This window comes from Oncorhynchus mykiss, chromosome 3, assembly GCF_057628025.1.
Source record: "Oncorhynchus mykiss isolate SJ-2025 chromosome 3, ASM5762802v1, whole genome shotgun sequence".
Lineage (NCBI taxonomy): Eukaryota > Metazoa > Chordata > Actinopteri > Salmoniformes > Salmonidae > Oncorhynchus > Oncorhynchus mykiss.
Genome location: NC_143024.1, coordinates 12399413 through 12417277, shown reverse-complemented (window position 1 = coordinate 12417277; position 17865 = coordinate 12399413). Strand labels below are relative to the sequence as shown.

The 17865-nt window shown below is 42.6% G+C and overlaps 1 protein-coding gene across 2 annotated transcripts; it reads right to left on the bottom strand.

The window, feature by feature from the left end:
- Positions 1–1917: 1917 nt before the first annotated feature.
- On the bottom strand, positions 1918–10734 carry LOC149984366 (chromobox protein homolog 3-like). Of its 2 annotated transcripts, none has more exons than XM_090220985.1 (5): positions 10530–10734; positions 9859–10058; positions 9435–9606; positions 7123–7307; positions 1918–5077 (listed from the first exon to the last, which is right to left on the bottom strand). In XM_090220985.1, the coding sequence occupies exons 2-5, from the start codon at positions 10050–10052 to the stop codon at positions 4957–4959; spliced, it is 672 nt and encodes a 223-aa protein (XP_090077111.1). In that variant the 5' UTR covers positions 10053–10058; positions 10530–10734; the 3' UTR covers positions 1918–4956. The 2 variants fall into 2 exon arrangements, with proteins under 2 accessions (XP_090077111.1, XP_090077108.1); XM_090220982.1 differs by having other exon boundaries at positions 7123–7310; positions 10530–10727.
- Between the last annotated feature and the right edge of the window lie 7131 nt (positions 10735–17865).

Genomic DNA, 17865 nt, shown 5'->3' with positions numbered 1-17865 from the left:
ACCAGGAAGAGACCCCCACACCGACCCTCACTGGGCAACATTACCAACAGTACTGTCCAGCTAGTTCAACCTACTGAACCAGGAAGAGACCCCCACACCGACCCTCACTGGGACACATTACCAACAGTACTGTCCAGCTAGTTCAACCTACTGAACCAGGAAGAGACCCCCACACCGACCCTCACTGGGCAACATTACCAACAGTACTGTCCAGCTAGTTCAACTTACTGAACCAGGAAGAGACCCCCACACCGACCCTCACTGGGCAACATTACCAACACTACTGTCCAGCTAGTTCAACCTACTGAACCAGGAAGAGACCCCCACACCGACCCTCACTGGGTAACATTACCAACAGTACTGTCCAGCTAGTTCAACCTACTGAACCAGGAAGAGACCCCCACACCGACCCTCACTGGGCAACATTACCAACAGTACTGTCCAGCTAGTTCAACCTACTGAACCAGGAAGAGACCCCCACACCGACCCTCACTGGGCTACATTACCAACAGTACTGTCCAGCTAGTTCAACCTGCTGAACCAGGAAGAGACCCCCACACCGACCCTCACTGGGCAACATTACCAACAGTACTGTCCAGCTAGTTCAACCTACTGAACCAGGAAGAGACCCCCACACCGACCCTCACTGGGCAACATTACCAACAGTACTGTCCAGCTAGTTCAACCTACTGAACCAGGAAGAGACCCCCACACCGACCCTCACTGGGCTACATTACCAACAGTACTGTCCAGCTAGTTCAACCTACTGAACCAGGAAGAGACCCCCACACGACCCTCACTGGGACACATTACCAAAAGTACTGTCCAGCTAGTTCAACCTACTGAACCAGGAAGAGACCCCCACACCGACCCTCACTGGGACGCATTACCAACAGTACTGTCCAGCTAGTTCAACGTACTGAACCAGGAAGAGAACCCCACACCGACCCTCACTGGGCTACATTACCAACAGTACTGTCCAGCTAGTTCAACCTGCTGAACCAGGAAGAGACCCCCACACCGACCCTCACTGGGCAACATTACCAACAGTACTGTCCAGCTAGTTCAACCTACTGAACCAGGAAGAGACCCCCACACTGACACTCACTGGGCAACATTACCCACAGTACTATCCAGCTAGTTCAACCTACTGAACCAGGAAGAGACCCCCACACCGACCCTCACTGGGTAACATTACCTACAGTACTATTACACGATACACTGAAAACGATATCTAAAATCTCAGACACACATAGACTTCCCATCGAATTGATTGATAAAAGACTCCAGTCGTACCTGGAACACAAGGTTGTCAATCCCTTCTCTCATTCTTCAAGTTCAGATCCCGATCAGATCGAATCCACGATGGACTGGGGAATGAATGGTATGTTCTGAGAGAACAGCTGATCCCTCTTTATTATGGACAAACAGATGTGAAGGTTTCCAAACAGTCACAGGACAGAGGATTGAGGAACACCTTGTGCTGCTTCCATAAATCTCTGATATAAAACATGTTATTGTGTACCATATAAGGTAACGGAGACGTTTGAATCCCATTTCATAGAGTACTTGAGCACACCTGGAAGTCACAGGTGTGTTGGTGTGTATCCACATAGTACAAATACAACTGTCATTTCTCTATGTCTGTATGTCTTTCTCTGGTCACCAAATCTACTGAACAACGTCTTACTGTAGCTTATAAGGTGCCATCTTGTTAAGGTACAATCTGCTATATTTGCTGCTGTACAATGGTCATTCAATGAATGATATATTCTCTTCTCTTGAAGAATATCATTTATAAATGCAGTCTTAGTACAACTGTCCCAGAACGTGATTGTTTTACTCCGTTGTTTGTGTTTGTTGTCATTGAGTGTTTGTTAATGTGGACGATCTGAGAAACAGGACATTAAAGGCTCACAGGGTGACAGTTACCTTTATTCACAGACAGACACTTCATAGATCAAAGGTCAACAGGTACAGTAACTTATTCAAAGGCAGCCCAGAACAAAAGGTTCAACAGAATGGCAGTCTCAAATGGCAGACCATTCCCTATATAGTGCACTACAGAGGAAGTAGGGTTCTGTTTGGGATGCAGTCATTGTCCCATAAACATTCCAGTCATGGGAGAGGTGCACAATGAATACAGTGTCAGTCATTTTTGTGTAGGGACTGGAGTTTGTCCTGAACATATATAACTCTGGGCCCCTTAACGAAACAATGATTTATCAGTAACAAATACAGGTTGGTGGATAAATATTTGGTTAAGAGTTGCTGAGAACAATCAGTGACTGGGTAAAATTAACATAATCACATCAGATATACTTTTTTCATATGTGACGTCACATTTTGATCAGAGTAACTCATCAAATCCTCATGGTCACTAATAGAACCCCTAGATGTGTTCTATATTAAACAGTATACCGTCTACTATCATGTTCTACATTAAACAGTATACCATCTACTATCATGTTCTACATTAAACAGTATACCGTCTACTATCATGTTCTACATTAAACAGTATACCGTCTACTATCATGCTCTATATTAAACAGTATACCGTCTACTATCATGTTCTACATTAAACAGTATACCGTCTACTATCATGTTCTACATTAAACAGTATACCATCTACTATCATGTTCTACATTAAACAGTATACCGTCTACTATCTTGTTCTACATTAAACAGTATACCGTCTACTATCATGCTCTATATTAAACAGTATACCGTCTACTATCATGTTCTACATTAAACAGTATACCGTCTACTATCATGTTCTACATTAAACAGTATACCGTCTACTATCATGTTCTACATTAAACAGTATACCGTCTAATATCATGTTCTACATTAAACAGTATACCATCTACTATCATGTTCTACATTAAACAGTATACCGTCTACTATCATGTTCTACATTAAACAGTATACCGTCTACTATCATGCTCTATATTAAACAGCATACCGTCTACTATCATGTTCTACATTAAACAGTATACCGTCTACTATCATGCTCTATATTAAACAGTATACCGTCTACTATCATGTTCTACATTAAACAGTATACCGTCTACTATCATGTTCTACATTAAACAGTATACCGTCTACTATCATGTTCTACATTAAACAGTATACCATCTACTATCATGTTCTACATTAAACAGTATACCGTCTACTATCATGTTCTACATTAAACAGTATACCGTCTACTATCATGCTCTATATTAAACAGCATACCGTCTACTATCATGTTCTACATTAAACAGTATACCGTCTACTATCATGTTCTACATTAAACAGTATACCGTCTACTATCATGTTCTACATTAAACAGTATACCATCTACTATCATGCTCTATATTAAACAGCATACCGTCTACTATCATGCTCTATATTAAACAGTATACCGTCTACTATCATGTTCTATATTAAACAGTATACCGTCTACTATCATGTTCTACATTAAACAGTATACCGTCTACTATCATGTTCTACATTAAACAGTATACCGTCTACTATCATGTTCTACATTAAACAGTATACCGTCTACTATCATGTTCTACATTAAACAGTATACCGTCTACTATCATGTTCTACATTAAACAGTATACCGTCTACTATCATGTTCTACATTAAACAGTATACCGTCTACTATCATGCTCTATATTAAACAGCATACCATCAGTCTACTATCATTCAACACTTTTCTACATTTGTCAGTAAACTAAATGTAACACATTTATCAACTTTGAATCACACACACACACACACACACACACACACACACACACACACACACACACACACACACACACACACACACACACACACACACACACACACACACACACACACACACACACACACACACACACACACACACACACACACACACACACACACAAAAAAGTACAATATCAAGGATTGTGGCAAAAAGTAAAAAGTGCAGATATCATATTAGGTGGCCAGTAGTTATCTATTGAGTGTAATGCACAGTGAACCCATTACTATACAATATTACTATACCTAATAAAACCACAGACATCTCACAGTGAACCCATTATTATACAATATTACTATACCTAATAAAACCACAGACATCTCACAGTGAACCCATTACTATACAATATTACTATACCTAATAAAACAACAGACATCTCACAGTGAACCCATTACTACACAAGATAAGTATCCTACCTAATAAAACAACAGACATCTCACAGTGGAAGAGCCGGAGGGAGAGCCTTGTGGCCAAGGTGCCCCGGAGGCAGAAGATACAAGAAACTAAATCTAGTACTAAACTCCAATACAATCACATGGGGTTCTACGACCACAGTATCAGTAGTCAAACAGAACACAGTGTCCACAGTGATTCAGTCTGCTGCAGTACATGAAGACACTGGGAAAGGAATGCTAAGGGTTAGTTTCAACTCTTCAAACGTAGTGTACGCACATCCAGTCACTTTTAAGTGGATCCCAAAAAACAAAGGCATGTTATCCAGAGAGATACTCGCGCCCTTCGTCAGGCTTTGACAAAGAGCTTCGGGTTGAAAGGTTGTCCAATAGACTGGGGGGAGAATTCATCAGTGTGAACAGGCTGTCTGCCTTCATTTCATTAGTTTCAACTCAATCAGGGCCACAGAGAGAGATAGACGTCTCTATGAACGGTTCTGAACTCCACCACACGCCGCACTACACCCCAAGGGCATTGTGACCTCACCCAGCACCACAGGAAGCAGGAAGACCCCGTAGAGGGCTTTTACACCTGCCACGATGACTCAATCTACCTGCAGCAGGACATCGTTTCACACACTGTGCTTTTAATGTCAGCTCAAGGAGGACCTTGGTTCGCTGGAGGAGAAATTAACCTATGAGATGCCTACAGATGCTTGTCAGTTCACATCCCTACTTGTGTACTGACATGCACACACACACTCTACGACACACACACATCCTTTACTGGTCCTCGTCCCCAGAGTGCCAGGTGAGTTTGTCCTCGTAGAAGGCTACAACCATCTCAGGATACCTGGCGCTGGCCTCCCTGGCTGACAGCAGGGCCACCTCGTCACGGTTCTTCCTGTACAGACACACAGGGATACAAGCCATTATTAGAATCATTATACCGTCTCTATGACATATTATTACATAGATAATATCTGTACACACGTAAAGAGAGAGGGAGACAACGTGGAGGGGGGGCAATGTCCACTTCTTTCTGTTTGTCAGAGCACATCATTATAACTACTCTGGTGCTGTTCTTTCTGTTTGTCAGAGCACATCATTATAACTACTCTGGTGCTGTTCTTTCTGTTTGTCAGAGCACATCATTATAACTACTCTGGTGCTGTTCTTTCTGTTTGTCAGAGCACATCATTATAACTACTCTGGTGCTGTTCTTTCTGTTTGTCAGAGCACATCATTATAACTACTCTGGTGCTGTTCGTTCTGTTTGTCAGAGCACATCATTATAACTACTCTGGTGCTGTTCTTTCTGTTTGTCAGAGCACATCATTATAACTACTCTGATGCTGTTCTTTCTGTTTGTCAGAGCACATCATTATAACTACTCTGGTGCTGTTCGTTCTGTTTGTCAGAGCACATCATTATAACTACTCTGGTGCTGTTCGTTCTGTTTGTCAGAGCACATCATTATAACTACTCTGGTGCTGTTCTTTCTGTTTGTCAGAGCACATCATTATAACTACTCTGGTGCTGTTCTTTCTGTTTGTCAGAGCACATCATTATACCTACTCTGGTGCTGTTCTTTCTGTTTGTCAGAGCACATCATTATAACTACTCTGGTGCTGTTCGTTCTGTTTGTCAGAGCACATCATTATACCTACTCTGGTGCTGTTCTTTCTGTTTGTCAGAGCACATCATTATAACTACTCTGGTGCTGTTCGTTCTGTTTGTCAGAGCACATCATTATAACTACTCTGGTGCTGTTCGTTCTGTTTGTCAGAACACATCATTATAACTACTCTGGTGCTGTTCGTTCTGTTTGTCAGAACACATCATTATAACTACTCTGGTGCTGTTCGTTCTGTTTGTCAGAGCACATCATTATAACTACTCTGGTGCTGTTCTTTCTGTTTGTCAGAGCACATCATTATAACTACTCTGGTGCTGTTCTTTCTGTTTGTCAGAGCACATCATTATAACTACTCTGGTGCTGTTCTTTCTGTTTGTCAGAGCACATCATTATAACTACTCTGGTGCTGTTCGTTCTGTTTGTCAGAGCACATCATTATAACTACTCTGGTGCTGTTCTTTCTGTTTGTCAGAGCACATCATTATAACTACTCTGGTGCTGTTCGTTCTGTTTGTCAGAGCACATCATTATAACTACTCTGATGCTGTTCTTTCTGTTTGTCAGAGCACATCATTATAACTACTCTGGTGCTGTTCGTTCTGTTTGTCAGAGCACATCATTATAACTACTCTGGTGCTGTTCGTTCTGTTTGTCAGAGCACATCATTATAACTACTCTGGTGCTGTTCTTTCTGTTTGTCAGAGCACATCATTATAACTACTCTGGTGCTGTTCTTTCTGTTTGTCAGAGCACATCATTATACCTACTCTGGTGCTGTTCTTTCTGTTTGTCAGAGCACATCATTATAACTACTCTGGTGCTGTTCGTTCTGTTTGTCAGAGCACATCATTATACCTACTCTGGTGCTGTTCTTTCTGTTTGTCAGAGCACATCATTATAACTACTCTGGTGCTGTTCGTTCTGTTTGTCAGAGCACATCATTATAACTACTCTGGTGCTGTTCGTTCTGTTTGTCAGAACACATCATTATAACTACTCTGGTGCTGTTCGTTCTGTTTGTCAGAACACATCATTATAACTACTCTGGTGCTGTTCGTTCTGTTTGTCAGAGCACATCATTATAACTACTCTGGTGCTGTTGCACAATCAAAAGTCTTTCCCAGAAATGACTAGTATGTTTGAGGAATGTAGCCTACACTAGTCTGTTGCTGCCTGGCATACAGTCAGGAAGACAAGAGGAACCAGTTGTGTGACAAGAGAGTTTTTATTCTAAAAACAACCTCTGAATGTTGGTGTTAGTTGGTGTTTGTTGCAGTTTGTTGTGGCAGTATGGAAGTGGTTAACTCTACCATTTGATGAGGAACATGAGTTCTCCGTGTCTTTCTGTGGAGCCGATGATGCGTTCAGGTTCCAGGGGGCACGTGAGGGCAGTAGGAGAATCCTGGTCAGCAGGTTCCAGGGGGCACGTGAGGGCAGTAGGAGAATCCTGGTCAGCAGGTTCCTGGAGGTCATTATGTCTCTGCTCGCTGTACACCTGCTGGGAGGACAACACAACACAGCTGTCAGGGGGATTGACTCAGTACCGGTACCCCCCTGTATATAGCCTCCACATTGACTCGGTACCGGTACCCCCTGTATTTAGCCTCCACATTGACTCTGTACCGGTACCCCCTGTATATAGCCTCCACATTGACTCTGTACCGGTACCCCCCTGTATATAGCCTCCACATTGACTCTGTACCGGTACCCCCCTGTATATAGCCTCCACATTGACTCGGTACCGGTACCCCCTGTATATAGCCTCCACATTGACTCTGTACCGGTACCCCCTGTATATAGCCTCCACATTGACTCGGTACCGGTACCCCCCTGTATATAGCCTCCACATTGACTTGGTACCGGTACCCCCTGTATATAGCCTCCACATTGACTCGGTACCGGTACCCCCCTGTATATAGCCTCCACATTGACACTGTACCGGTACCCCCTGTATATAGCCTCCACATTGACTCGGTACCGGTACCCCCTGTATATAGCCTCCACATTGACTCTATACTGGTACCCCCTGTATATAGCCTCCACATTGACTCTGTACCGGTACCCCCTGTATATAGCCTCCACATTGACTCTGTACCGGTACCCCCTGTATATAGCCTCCACATTGACTCTGTACCGGTACCCCCTGTATATAGCCTCCACATTGACTCTGTACCGGTACCCCCTGTATATAGCCTCGTTATTGTTATTTTATTCTGTTATGTCAACACCTGTTGTATTGTTAGAGGAGTGTTATAACACAACAGACCTGTCAGAGGGATCTCCTGTTGTGATGAGTTAGAGGAGTGTTATAACACAACAGACCTGTCAGAGAGATCTCCTGTTGTGATGAGTTAGAGGAGTGTTATAACACAACAGACCTGTCAGAGTGATCTCCTGTTGTGATGAGTTAGAGGAGCGTTATAACACAACAGACCTGTCAGAGTGATCTCCTGTTGTGATGAGTTAGAGGAGTGTTATAACACAACAGACCTGTCAGAGTGATCTCCTGTTGTGATGAGTTAGAGGAGCGTTATAACACAACAGACCTGTCAGAGAGATCTCCTGTTGTGATGAGTTAGAGGAGTGTTATAACACAACAGACCTGTCAGAGGGATCTCCTGTTGTGATGAGTTAGAGGAGCGTTATAACACAACAGACCTGTCAGAGTGATCTCCTGTTGTGATGAGTAAGAGGAGCGTTATAACACAACAGACCTGTCAGAGAGATCTCCTGTTGTGATGAGTTAGAGGAGTGTTATAACACAACAGACCTGTCAGAGTGATCTCCTGTTGTATTGTTAGAGGAGTGTTATAACACAACAGACCTGTCAGAGGGCTCTCCTGTTGTATTGTTAGAGGAGTGTTATAACACAACAGACCTGTCAGAGGGCTCTCCTGTTGTGATGAGTTAGAGGAGTGTTATAACACAACAGACCTGTCAGAGTGATCTCCTGTTGTGATGAGTAAGAGGAGCGTTATAACACAACAGACCTGTCAGAGAGATCTCCTGTTGTGATGAGTTACAGGAGCGTTATAATCATCTAAGACAACGACTCTCTCCCCGTCTCAATATTAAATAGAGATAAGCGACACTGCACATGCTGAACAGGTGTTATAGACATTTTGTTTGTAATTTAGTCAAAGGGTTTTTTAATCACTCTATAGTACTATGTGGAAGCTCAGTGCCAGGTGTGGAAAGTGGAAACATTGACTCCAAGGGAACAATGAAACATGTGTATATCTGGAACCTAATGTCTGGATATCATTCTGGAATTAGAATGCCTCCTTCCTGGTTCTATTCCTATATCAGTCTGCTGAGGTAACTTTTCCACATGACTCTGGAGCTTTTATCATAATATAACAAATATGTATTTTTGGGTACCGGTATTCTTACTCTATTCCATGATCATATAGTAATACACCTACATACACACACTGATCTACAGACCAGTCTTCTACTGACATTAATAAACACTCTGTCATCCCAGATCTCAGTCACTCTGTCATCCCAGATCTCAGTCACTCTGTCATCCCAGATCTCAGTCACTCTGTCATCCCAGATCTCAGTCACTCTGTCATCCCAGATCTCAGTCACTCTGTCATCCCAGATCTCAGCCACTCACAATCTCAGTCTCCTGTTCTGCCAGTTCCTCTTTGGGGACGAGCTCCGGTTCCACCGGCCGTAGGTTCTCTTCCTCAACTTGATTCTCTCCAGACAAACAGAGGTTTCTCAGGAACTCTTCTATCAGTTCAGGACAGACCAAGTTGTCCTCTGGTTCCCAGGTGTTGTCAGCACTAGAGGCAGAAACAGTGTGAGTGTGTCTATGTACAGCAAGCTTTTAATATTAGCCACTGAAGACATTAATGGAATTCATAGACACAACTATTTTTAACTAGTTTAGGATACTACTGTATATGTCCCAAATGACCCCCTATTCCTTATACAGTGCACTAGTGTGTAATTATGTTTAAGAGTAATGCTTTAGGGAATATGGTGCCATTTGGGAGGCAATGGTCTATCCAACTGTGTTGAAATGCTCTCCTTACTCGGTGAATCCTTTCCACTTCAGATAGTACTCTACTCTTCCATTGAAGACCCTTCGGTGGATGATCTTCTCAACCACAAACTCCTGGACGACTGCTGCTGCTGTTGTTGTTGTTGATAGTGTTGTTGTTGTTAATGGTGTTGGTGTTATTATTGTTTCTGCCTTTCTCTGTTTCACATTCTGCTTTTTTCTCATTCTAACCTGCAGAGGGAAATATATACTTCAAGTTAAGTGTAATTCAGAAAAACTATAATTCAGAAAAATGTAGTAGCCTATTTAATTGTGTATTTGTGAAGAGGCTATGGCTGTATTCACTCCTCATCATAAATATTATGTCAAATCTTTCACGCAACGTTATTACAATGTAACGCGAGCACAATCTCGAGGTCCAGACAGAATATCGTCGTCATTATCATCATCATCATCATGTGGTTACATTGTAACGTCTAGCAGCCTCGGGTCAAGGGGACATAGACGGATAGACTAGCGCATCGCCGTTCTACGAAACATTGTAATCGCGCGTTCTGTACACATCTACTGTCGGCTACACATCTATTCATATTCACAAATAACTATGTTTACTGCAGACTCGCTGGTGAAATTACTAGAGGCTGATGATTGATTAACGAAAACGTATTCTAGGCTACATAGATATTACTAATAAACACGTACGCTTTCAGTCCAACTTTGGCTGTGACAGAAATACGCTACGATGTAGCACACGCTGGAGCACGCGGATACAAAAACAATATCAATGTGTCCCGTGGTTCGTTAGATGCGTAGCCAAATGCAACAATGTTCCAGTGTCTTACAAAAACTTTTCATGAATGAGTTAAATAAAGATGGCCGGGTTGGGAGCTCGGAGGAAGTGGTTGCCAAGGGAAGAGGTCAAGTCAGTAAAACCGGGAGGAGACAATGGGACATCCGCCAATCACAGACCGATCCGCTTGTCTGCTCTGTCTACAGTGGGAATTCGCCTGGGTTTACTGCGGTGTCATTTTATAGTAGGTTTGGCTATACACTCGGCTATAATGATGATTGTCGATAGCCGACGGGCACCGGGGAGAGAAGTTGCATACGCTGTTAAAATAAAGTGTTTTGTAACACTAAAACTAGTGGGAACTGAGCTGCCACCATCGTTAAGGAGACGAAACCTTAACTTTGCTTGAGGTTTGAAATACATGTGTGTAAGGGGTTATGAGACAGATTTAAGGTGTAGCCTACTGAAAAATTCATCCTAAGGAGTTCTGAAACATAACGTGGTGTGTTGTAACGCCACATAGTCAAGCGTTGTGGAACACCTTGCCAGAGACTGGGAGCGCTAACCAGGAAAAGGTTGAAAATACTAGTATGATGTTTCGAGTCCTGTTTCATGCAGAATTAGATCCCTTATCTGTTGGTGTCGTTTCCTCTATGTAAAGCTCCTGAACAATATCATTGTGTTTCGAGTCCTGCCTAGTGCAGAATTAGAGTTCTGGACTTTTCAAATTCTTTAAATGGGAGTCCATACTCATTGTATATTCCCTGCAGTTATATGGTCTTCTGAGAAACTCCCCATAGGTCATTCCCAAAGGTCAAATGTATGGTATTATGCTCAAACAAAGGATATGATAAAATATAGTTTCGTGAAAATACAAATGAATACGTTTGTCCAGGATAGTAGTTAATGACTACAAAATACAATTTTTTCAAGAGGGGATTTTGAAGCTTAGTATTTTCTTAGCAAATGATAAAATGACAACAAAACAGGAACAGGTCGTTAACATTTTAATACTGATAAAGTGACTGTTCTAAGATCTGTAAGTTATTTATCATTTTCATATTCTTCCAAATCAAGGGAAATATGGCATTATATTTCACATTAATAGAACAAGAATACAGGCAATGACTGCTATAATGTTAGCAGTAGAAATCACACAAAACTTGTACAAAACTCCAGCCCATGGCTCAATATGAAGGTCAAAAGTTGGATGCAGTAAGGTGTGGCGTGGTAGGCTAGAGCTAGAGCAAGTTAAATGATCCCTGGCTATTTAGTGTAGCATGTAGCATATAGCATGTCACATGTAGCATGTAGCAAATAGCATGTAGCATGTAGCATATAGCATGTCACATGTAGCATGTAGCACATAGCATGTCACATGTAGCATGTAGCATATAGCATGTCACATGTAGCATGTGAGGCAAGCATCGAACAATATATAAAGCTCGTAGGCAAACAAACCAGCAGTATTAACAAAAAAACAGGCCTTCATTTGCATAAGAAAACAAGTGCACAAAAGGTGTAAACAATGACGTGTCCATTAACAACTAGATGTAACATCAACAATGAATCAAAATGGCAGTTTGACTTGTACTATAAGCATACAGTGACCATTAGCCGCCAGAAATTCTACACAAAACCAATGTTCTCGTTGAGTGAATTCCTTTTCTGTCTCCTTCTTCAATTGTAACAGAGTAACACAGTCATAATACCCATAAAACCTAGCGGTCAAACATGGACATGGTTCCAATAGTTTTTCCACCGTTCATTTTTCCCACAGGGGATTTTAGAAACACTTAAAATGAACACTGACGTTTTGATAACTGTAGATCTCTCCAGGACCAGGTTTATTTTCACCCCTTTTATCATTATCTTGTCTCATCGCTGCCACTCCCCTACAGGCTTGGGAGAGGCAAAGGTGAATTCACACGTCCTACGAAGCATGACCCGCCAATCCGCGCTTCTCAACGCTGGCTTCACCCGGAAGCCAACTGCACCAATGTGTCAGAGGAAACGCAGTTCAACTGATGACTGAAGTCAGCCTGCATGTGCCCAGCCCGCCTCAAGGAGTTGCTAGAGTGCAATGAGCCAAGTTAAGGTCCCCCGGCCAAACCCTCCCCTAACCCGGACGACACTGGGCCAATTGTACGCAACCCTATGGGATTCCCAGTCCCGGTCAGTAATAGCACAGCCTGGGATCAAACTCCAGGCTGTAGTGACACCACAACACTGCAATGCAGTGCCTCAGTCCACTGTGCCACTCAGGTGGCCCCAGACAAGGTGATTTTTTATCAATATAGTTAATATAGTTGCCTGTATTTACCCCCCCAAAATGCTATGCTAATTAGCTGCTAAGGTGGCTATCATTAAGAACTACAAATACCATGATGATCTGGACGTGACTAGGCCAAATCAAGGCCAAAGTAAGAATCTCTGGATTCATTTAGAGGCGAAAGAAACGCACACCAATGTAGGCGAGGTGCTTCCTAACGCAGTAGAACACTTAACAAGGAAAGAAAAGTTGCAAATAACATGAATGGATATCATACGATCATAGATACAATGTGTCTACATAGGCCTACAAACATTTACAATGAATGGATGTCATACGATCATAGATACAATGTGTCTACATAGGCTTACAAACATTTACAATGAATGGATGTCATACGATCATAGATACAATGTGTCTACATAGGCTTACAAACATTTACAATGAATGGATGTCATACGATCATAGATACAATGTGTCTACATAGGCTTACAAACATTTACAATGAATGGATGTCATACGATCATAGATACAATGTGTCTACATAGGCCTACAAACATTTACAATGAACGGCAAAATCACAACAATCACAAGAACGGCTTCAGATCAAAGTCTACGTTGATCTTTAATTTAAAGACTCTTGTTCCCTTTGGTCTCAACGTAGACTTTGACCTGAAGCCGTTCTTGTGATTGTTGTGATTTTGCCGTTCATTGTAAATGTTTGTAGGCCTATGTAGACACATTGTATCTATGATCGTATGACATCCATTCATTATAAATGTTTGTAGGCCTATGTAGACACATTGTATCTATGATCGTATGATATCCATTCATGTTTTTTTTAATGTTATTTTATATCTGAGAATTAACCAGTGATATCAATTGTCTGAAAATCATCATCAATCCATATTTATGCTATAAATCATTGGCATTTCAAAACCCTTTGCCTGCATGAGAGACACAGTCTGCCAAACTATGTTTTTTGTGTTTTGATGCTGCCTTTTACAGGCAGTGAAACACCAACAAAGTTTTTCACAAGGCTCTCTTAAAAACACCAATATTCAGATTGAAGAACCACTTTGGGTGTTTCAGAGTATATTCACATTCTGTTTAGAAATACCTTCAGTCTATCAGAACATTGGTTTTACATTCAAACACCCTCCAAACAGCAGATCTGTGTTTAGAAATACCTTCAGTCTATCAGAACATTGGTTTTACATTCAAACACCCTCCAAACAGCAGATCTGTGTTTAGAAATACATTCAGTCTATCAGAACATTGGTTTTACATTAAAACACCCTCCAAACAGCAGATCTGTGTTTAGAAATACATTCAGTCTATCAGAACATTGGTTTTACATTAAAACACCCTCCAAACAGCAGATCTGTGTTTAGAAATACCTTCAGTCTATCAGAACATTGGTTTTACATTCAAACACCCTCCAAACAGCAGATCTGTGTTTAGAAATACATTCAGTCTATCAGAACATTGGTTTTACATTCAAACACCCTCCAAACAGCAGATCTGTGTTTAGCTGCACTACTTGTCATGGTTTCAGTACACTATGGTGGAGGTACAGGGTAGATGAGAGGGTGGTGTGTTAATCCTTACCAAAATGGGCTGCTCATATTTGGAATGACGCTTGTTTAGAGAGAAGTATCTTATTAGTGCTGACACTATTTTGAATTGGGAATGGTTCATAATAGATGAGAAATAGTCTAATATCTAAATAGCTGAATTCATTTAGGTTAACAAGCTATTGTCAATAAATGTGGAAAGGCTGACAGTAAAATAATATTTAAGTAGGCATAGTAGACTATTATTATTAGTTAAAATATGTTATTTATTATTTTTTATTATTGATAATATTATTATTAAATACGTCTGACAACATATTAAATGGTTAACTTTTATTGAACAAAGAGAATACCATTGGCAAAAGGCTTCTAAAACTAGATACTATATTTTTCACGGACAACATATCCACTCCAAGACCTCAAAAGTTCTACTGAGCGCTCTGCTGCGCAAAGCCCCCAAAAGCTTTGATCGACAGTTCATCTTAAACCAATCAAAACGAAGGTGGGCACTGATTGGCCAAATGAAGTGAAGACTCACATTGGCCATCACACGTCACTGTGTAACATTTTACCACTAGAGGACGCTGTCTGTTGTGGATTCAACCACCAGAGAGGCAAAACAAAACAGAGTGACTCTAAAAAGGATGGTGTTGGATAAATGCAACCACTCTCAAATTCATAGACAGAGATTTAGGTTCTGATGGGGTAGACAGTTGAACTAAGCTCATGAGGCATATTATTGGCTACCAATCCCAGATTGTGGTATTAGGGTTAGGGATAGGGATAGGGATAGGGATAGGGTTAGGGTTAGGGTTAGGGTTAGGGTTAGGGTTAGGGTTAGGGTTAGGGTTAGGGTTACAGTAAGTGTTGCAGTTGGGGTTAGATCTGGCTAACAGGGCGCATACAGCTACAGCAAAAGCCCACTTGAAAAGTCGGAGGAGATAGCATAGCAGAAGTAGTATGAAAAAATGAATGAATTGTTCCTGATTGCTAGTGACATACAATACTGTCAATCCCACCCAGAGCAAAAGGAGTCTCTGTGCTAAAACCAAAACACAATAAACCAAGAACGAGTAACGACTTAATATATATCACACACACCTTACGACACCATATCATAAACTGAGAAAGAATGAAATACTTTTCTGGTTTAGAATAACATAAAACCACAAACTATCTGAGTCTGAGTTCACACTCTGGATGACTAACAGGTCTGACACCACAGCCCAGCCAGGACCCATGTCTAGACGGAACCTGAGAACAGTTTGGGGGAGTGGAGGGTTTGGAGGGGTGCTGGGGGACCCTGGATGTGAACAGAGACGTTTTTTAAGGAAAGAAAAGCAGCAGACTCTAACAGCTCTGATGATGCAATACAGGTAAGACACACCAGCTAAACACTCTGGACCCAGCCAGAGAGACACAACAGAGCCACTCTGCACCCAGCCAGAGAACCACCACAGAGCCACTCTGCACCCTGCCAGAGAGACACCACAGAGCCACTCTGCACCCAGCCAGAGAACCACCACAGAGCCACTCTGCACCCTGCCAGAGAGACACCACAGAGCCACTCTGCACCCAGCCAGAGAGACACCACAGAGCCACTCTGCACCCAGCCAGAGAGACACCACAGAGCCACTCTGCACCCAGCCAAAGAGACACCACAGAGCCACTCTGCACCCAGCCAGAGAGACACCACAGAGCCACTCTGCACCCAGCCAGAGAACCACCACAGAGCCACTCTGCACCCAGCCAGAGAACCACCACAGAGCCACTCTGCACCCAGCCAGAGAACCACCACAGAGCCACTCGGCACCCAGCCAGAGAGACACCACAGAGCCACTCTGCACCCAGCCAGAGAACCACCACAGAGCCACTCTGCACCCAGCCAGAGAGACACCACAGAGCCACTCTGCACCCAGCCAGAGAGACACCACAGAGCCACTCGGCACCCAGCCAGAGAGACACCACAGAGCCACTCTGCACCCAGCCAGAGAACCACCACAGAGCCACTCTGCACCCAGCCAGAGAACCACCACAGAGCTACTCTGCACCCAGCCAGAGAGACACCACAGAGCCACTCGGCACCCAGCCAGAGAGACACCACAGAGCCACTCTGCACCCAGCCAGAGAACCACCACAGAGCCACTCTGCACCCAGCCAGAGAACCACCACAGAGCTACTCTGCACCCAGCCAGAGAACCACCACAGAGCTACTCTGGGTTTTGGTCTCTCTTAGGACCATCTGTGTATCTATACAGTCAGAGAGGTACATACAGCTACATTCAGTTGTCCCAAGGAAGGTGTTGCTTTCTCAGAAGGGGATGAGCAAATTTAAGGGAAGGCCCAGTGCAGAATGATTTCACTGGATTTCCACAGACCACAGCATAGAACGCATTTCAAGTTCTCCTTTTCATTTTAAATAGCCATTTTAGATGATTTATTCAATATGTAAATGCTGAGCTTAATAGTTTAATCACTGGCAGATTAATTTGTAAACCAAACAGATACCACGTTCCCTTGTCCAAGGACAGAGTAGCGCCTGCGCAATGAAAAGGCACCAAATCCACTTCACCCACGACCCTCTGGAACGCTCTCACACCTGTAGCACGCCAATGTTGCCAAGGCCTAATGTTAAACAATGAAAAAGAATGAAAAACAATGTATTGGAAACAGTAATGAAAACACAGAGTTAGTCAAGCTCTGTGTACATGTAGCCTATTTCATTTAGGGTCTACTGATACAATGTTTAAAACTTGAACAATGGAATGTTCTTCAAGATAACCACGTTTAAGGACAACCGTCACTACACGTTTGTTATCTTGCATGAGTTGCGTCTGAAATTTGTTGAAGAATGTTGACTTCAAAATAAGAGTCCCCTTCTGGAACACGGACAGGAAATGGGTCTATTTCAGAGTGAAATGTGTAGTACATGGAGGAGCGGGGATCTGCTTCTCCACAGGATCAAATCATCTGAACAATAATCACTGCACCTTTCTGTGAAAACAGGCTACAATGAGCCTACATCTTAGACCTACAGAACCTCATCAACAGTTTGTGATTCCTCTTTTCGGGTCTCGTGGGATCAGGCTGGTGGAACGAAGCTGATTTTCAGAAGGAGAAGACTTCAATGAAAGGTTAGCCTCCCCCAGCTACTGATCCTGCTCATCGTAAAACAGTCATTCATGAAACCCAATATCTGTCTTCTCTTCAGGTTAGGTGACATTACATCACTGAGTTCTCGCTAGTAGTATATTTAAACACACTCCAGTATTGTACTGGACACACACACACGCACACATGCACGCAGGCACACACACACGCACACACACCCACGCACACATGCACACACACACACAGACACACAGACGTTCTGTACTTTACATTCCCCAGTTGTACCAT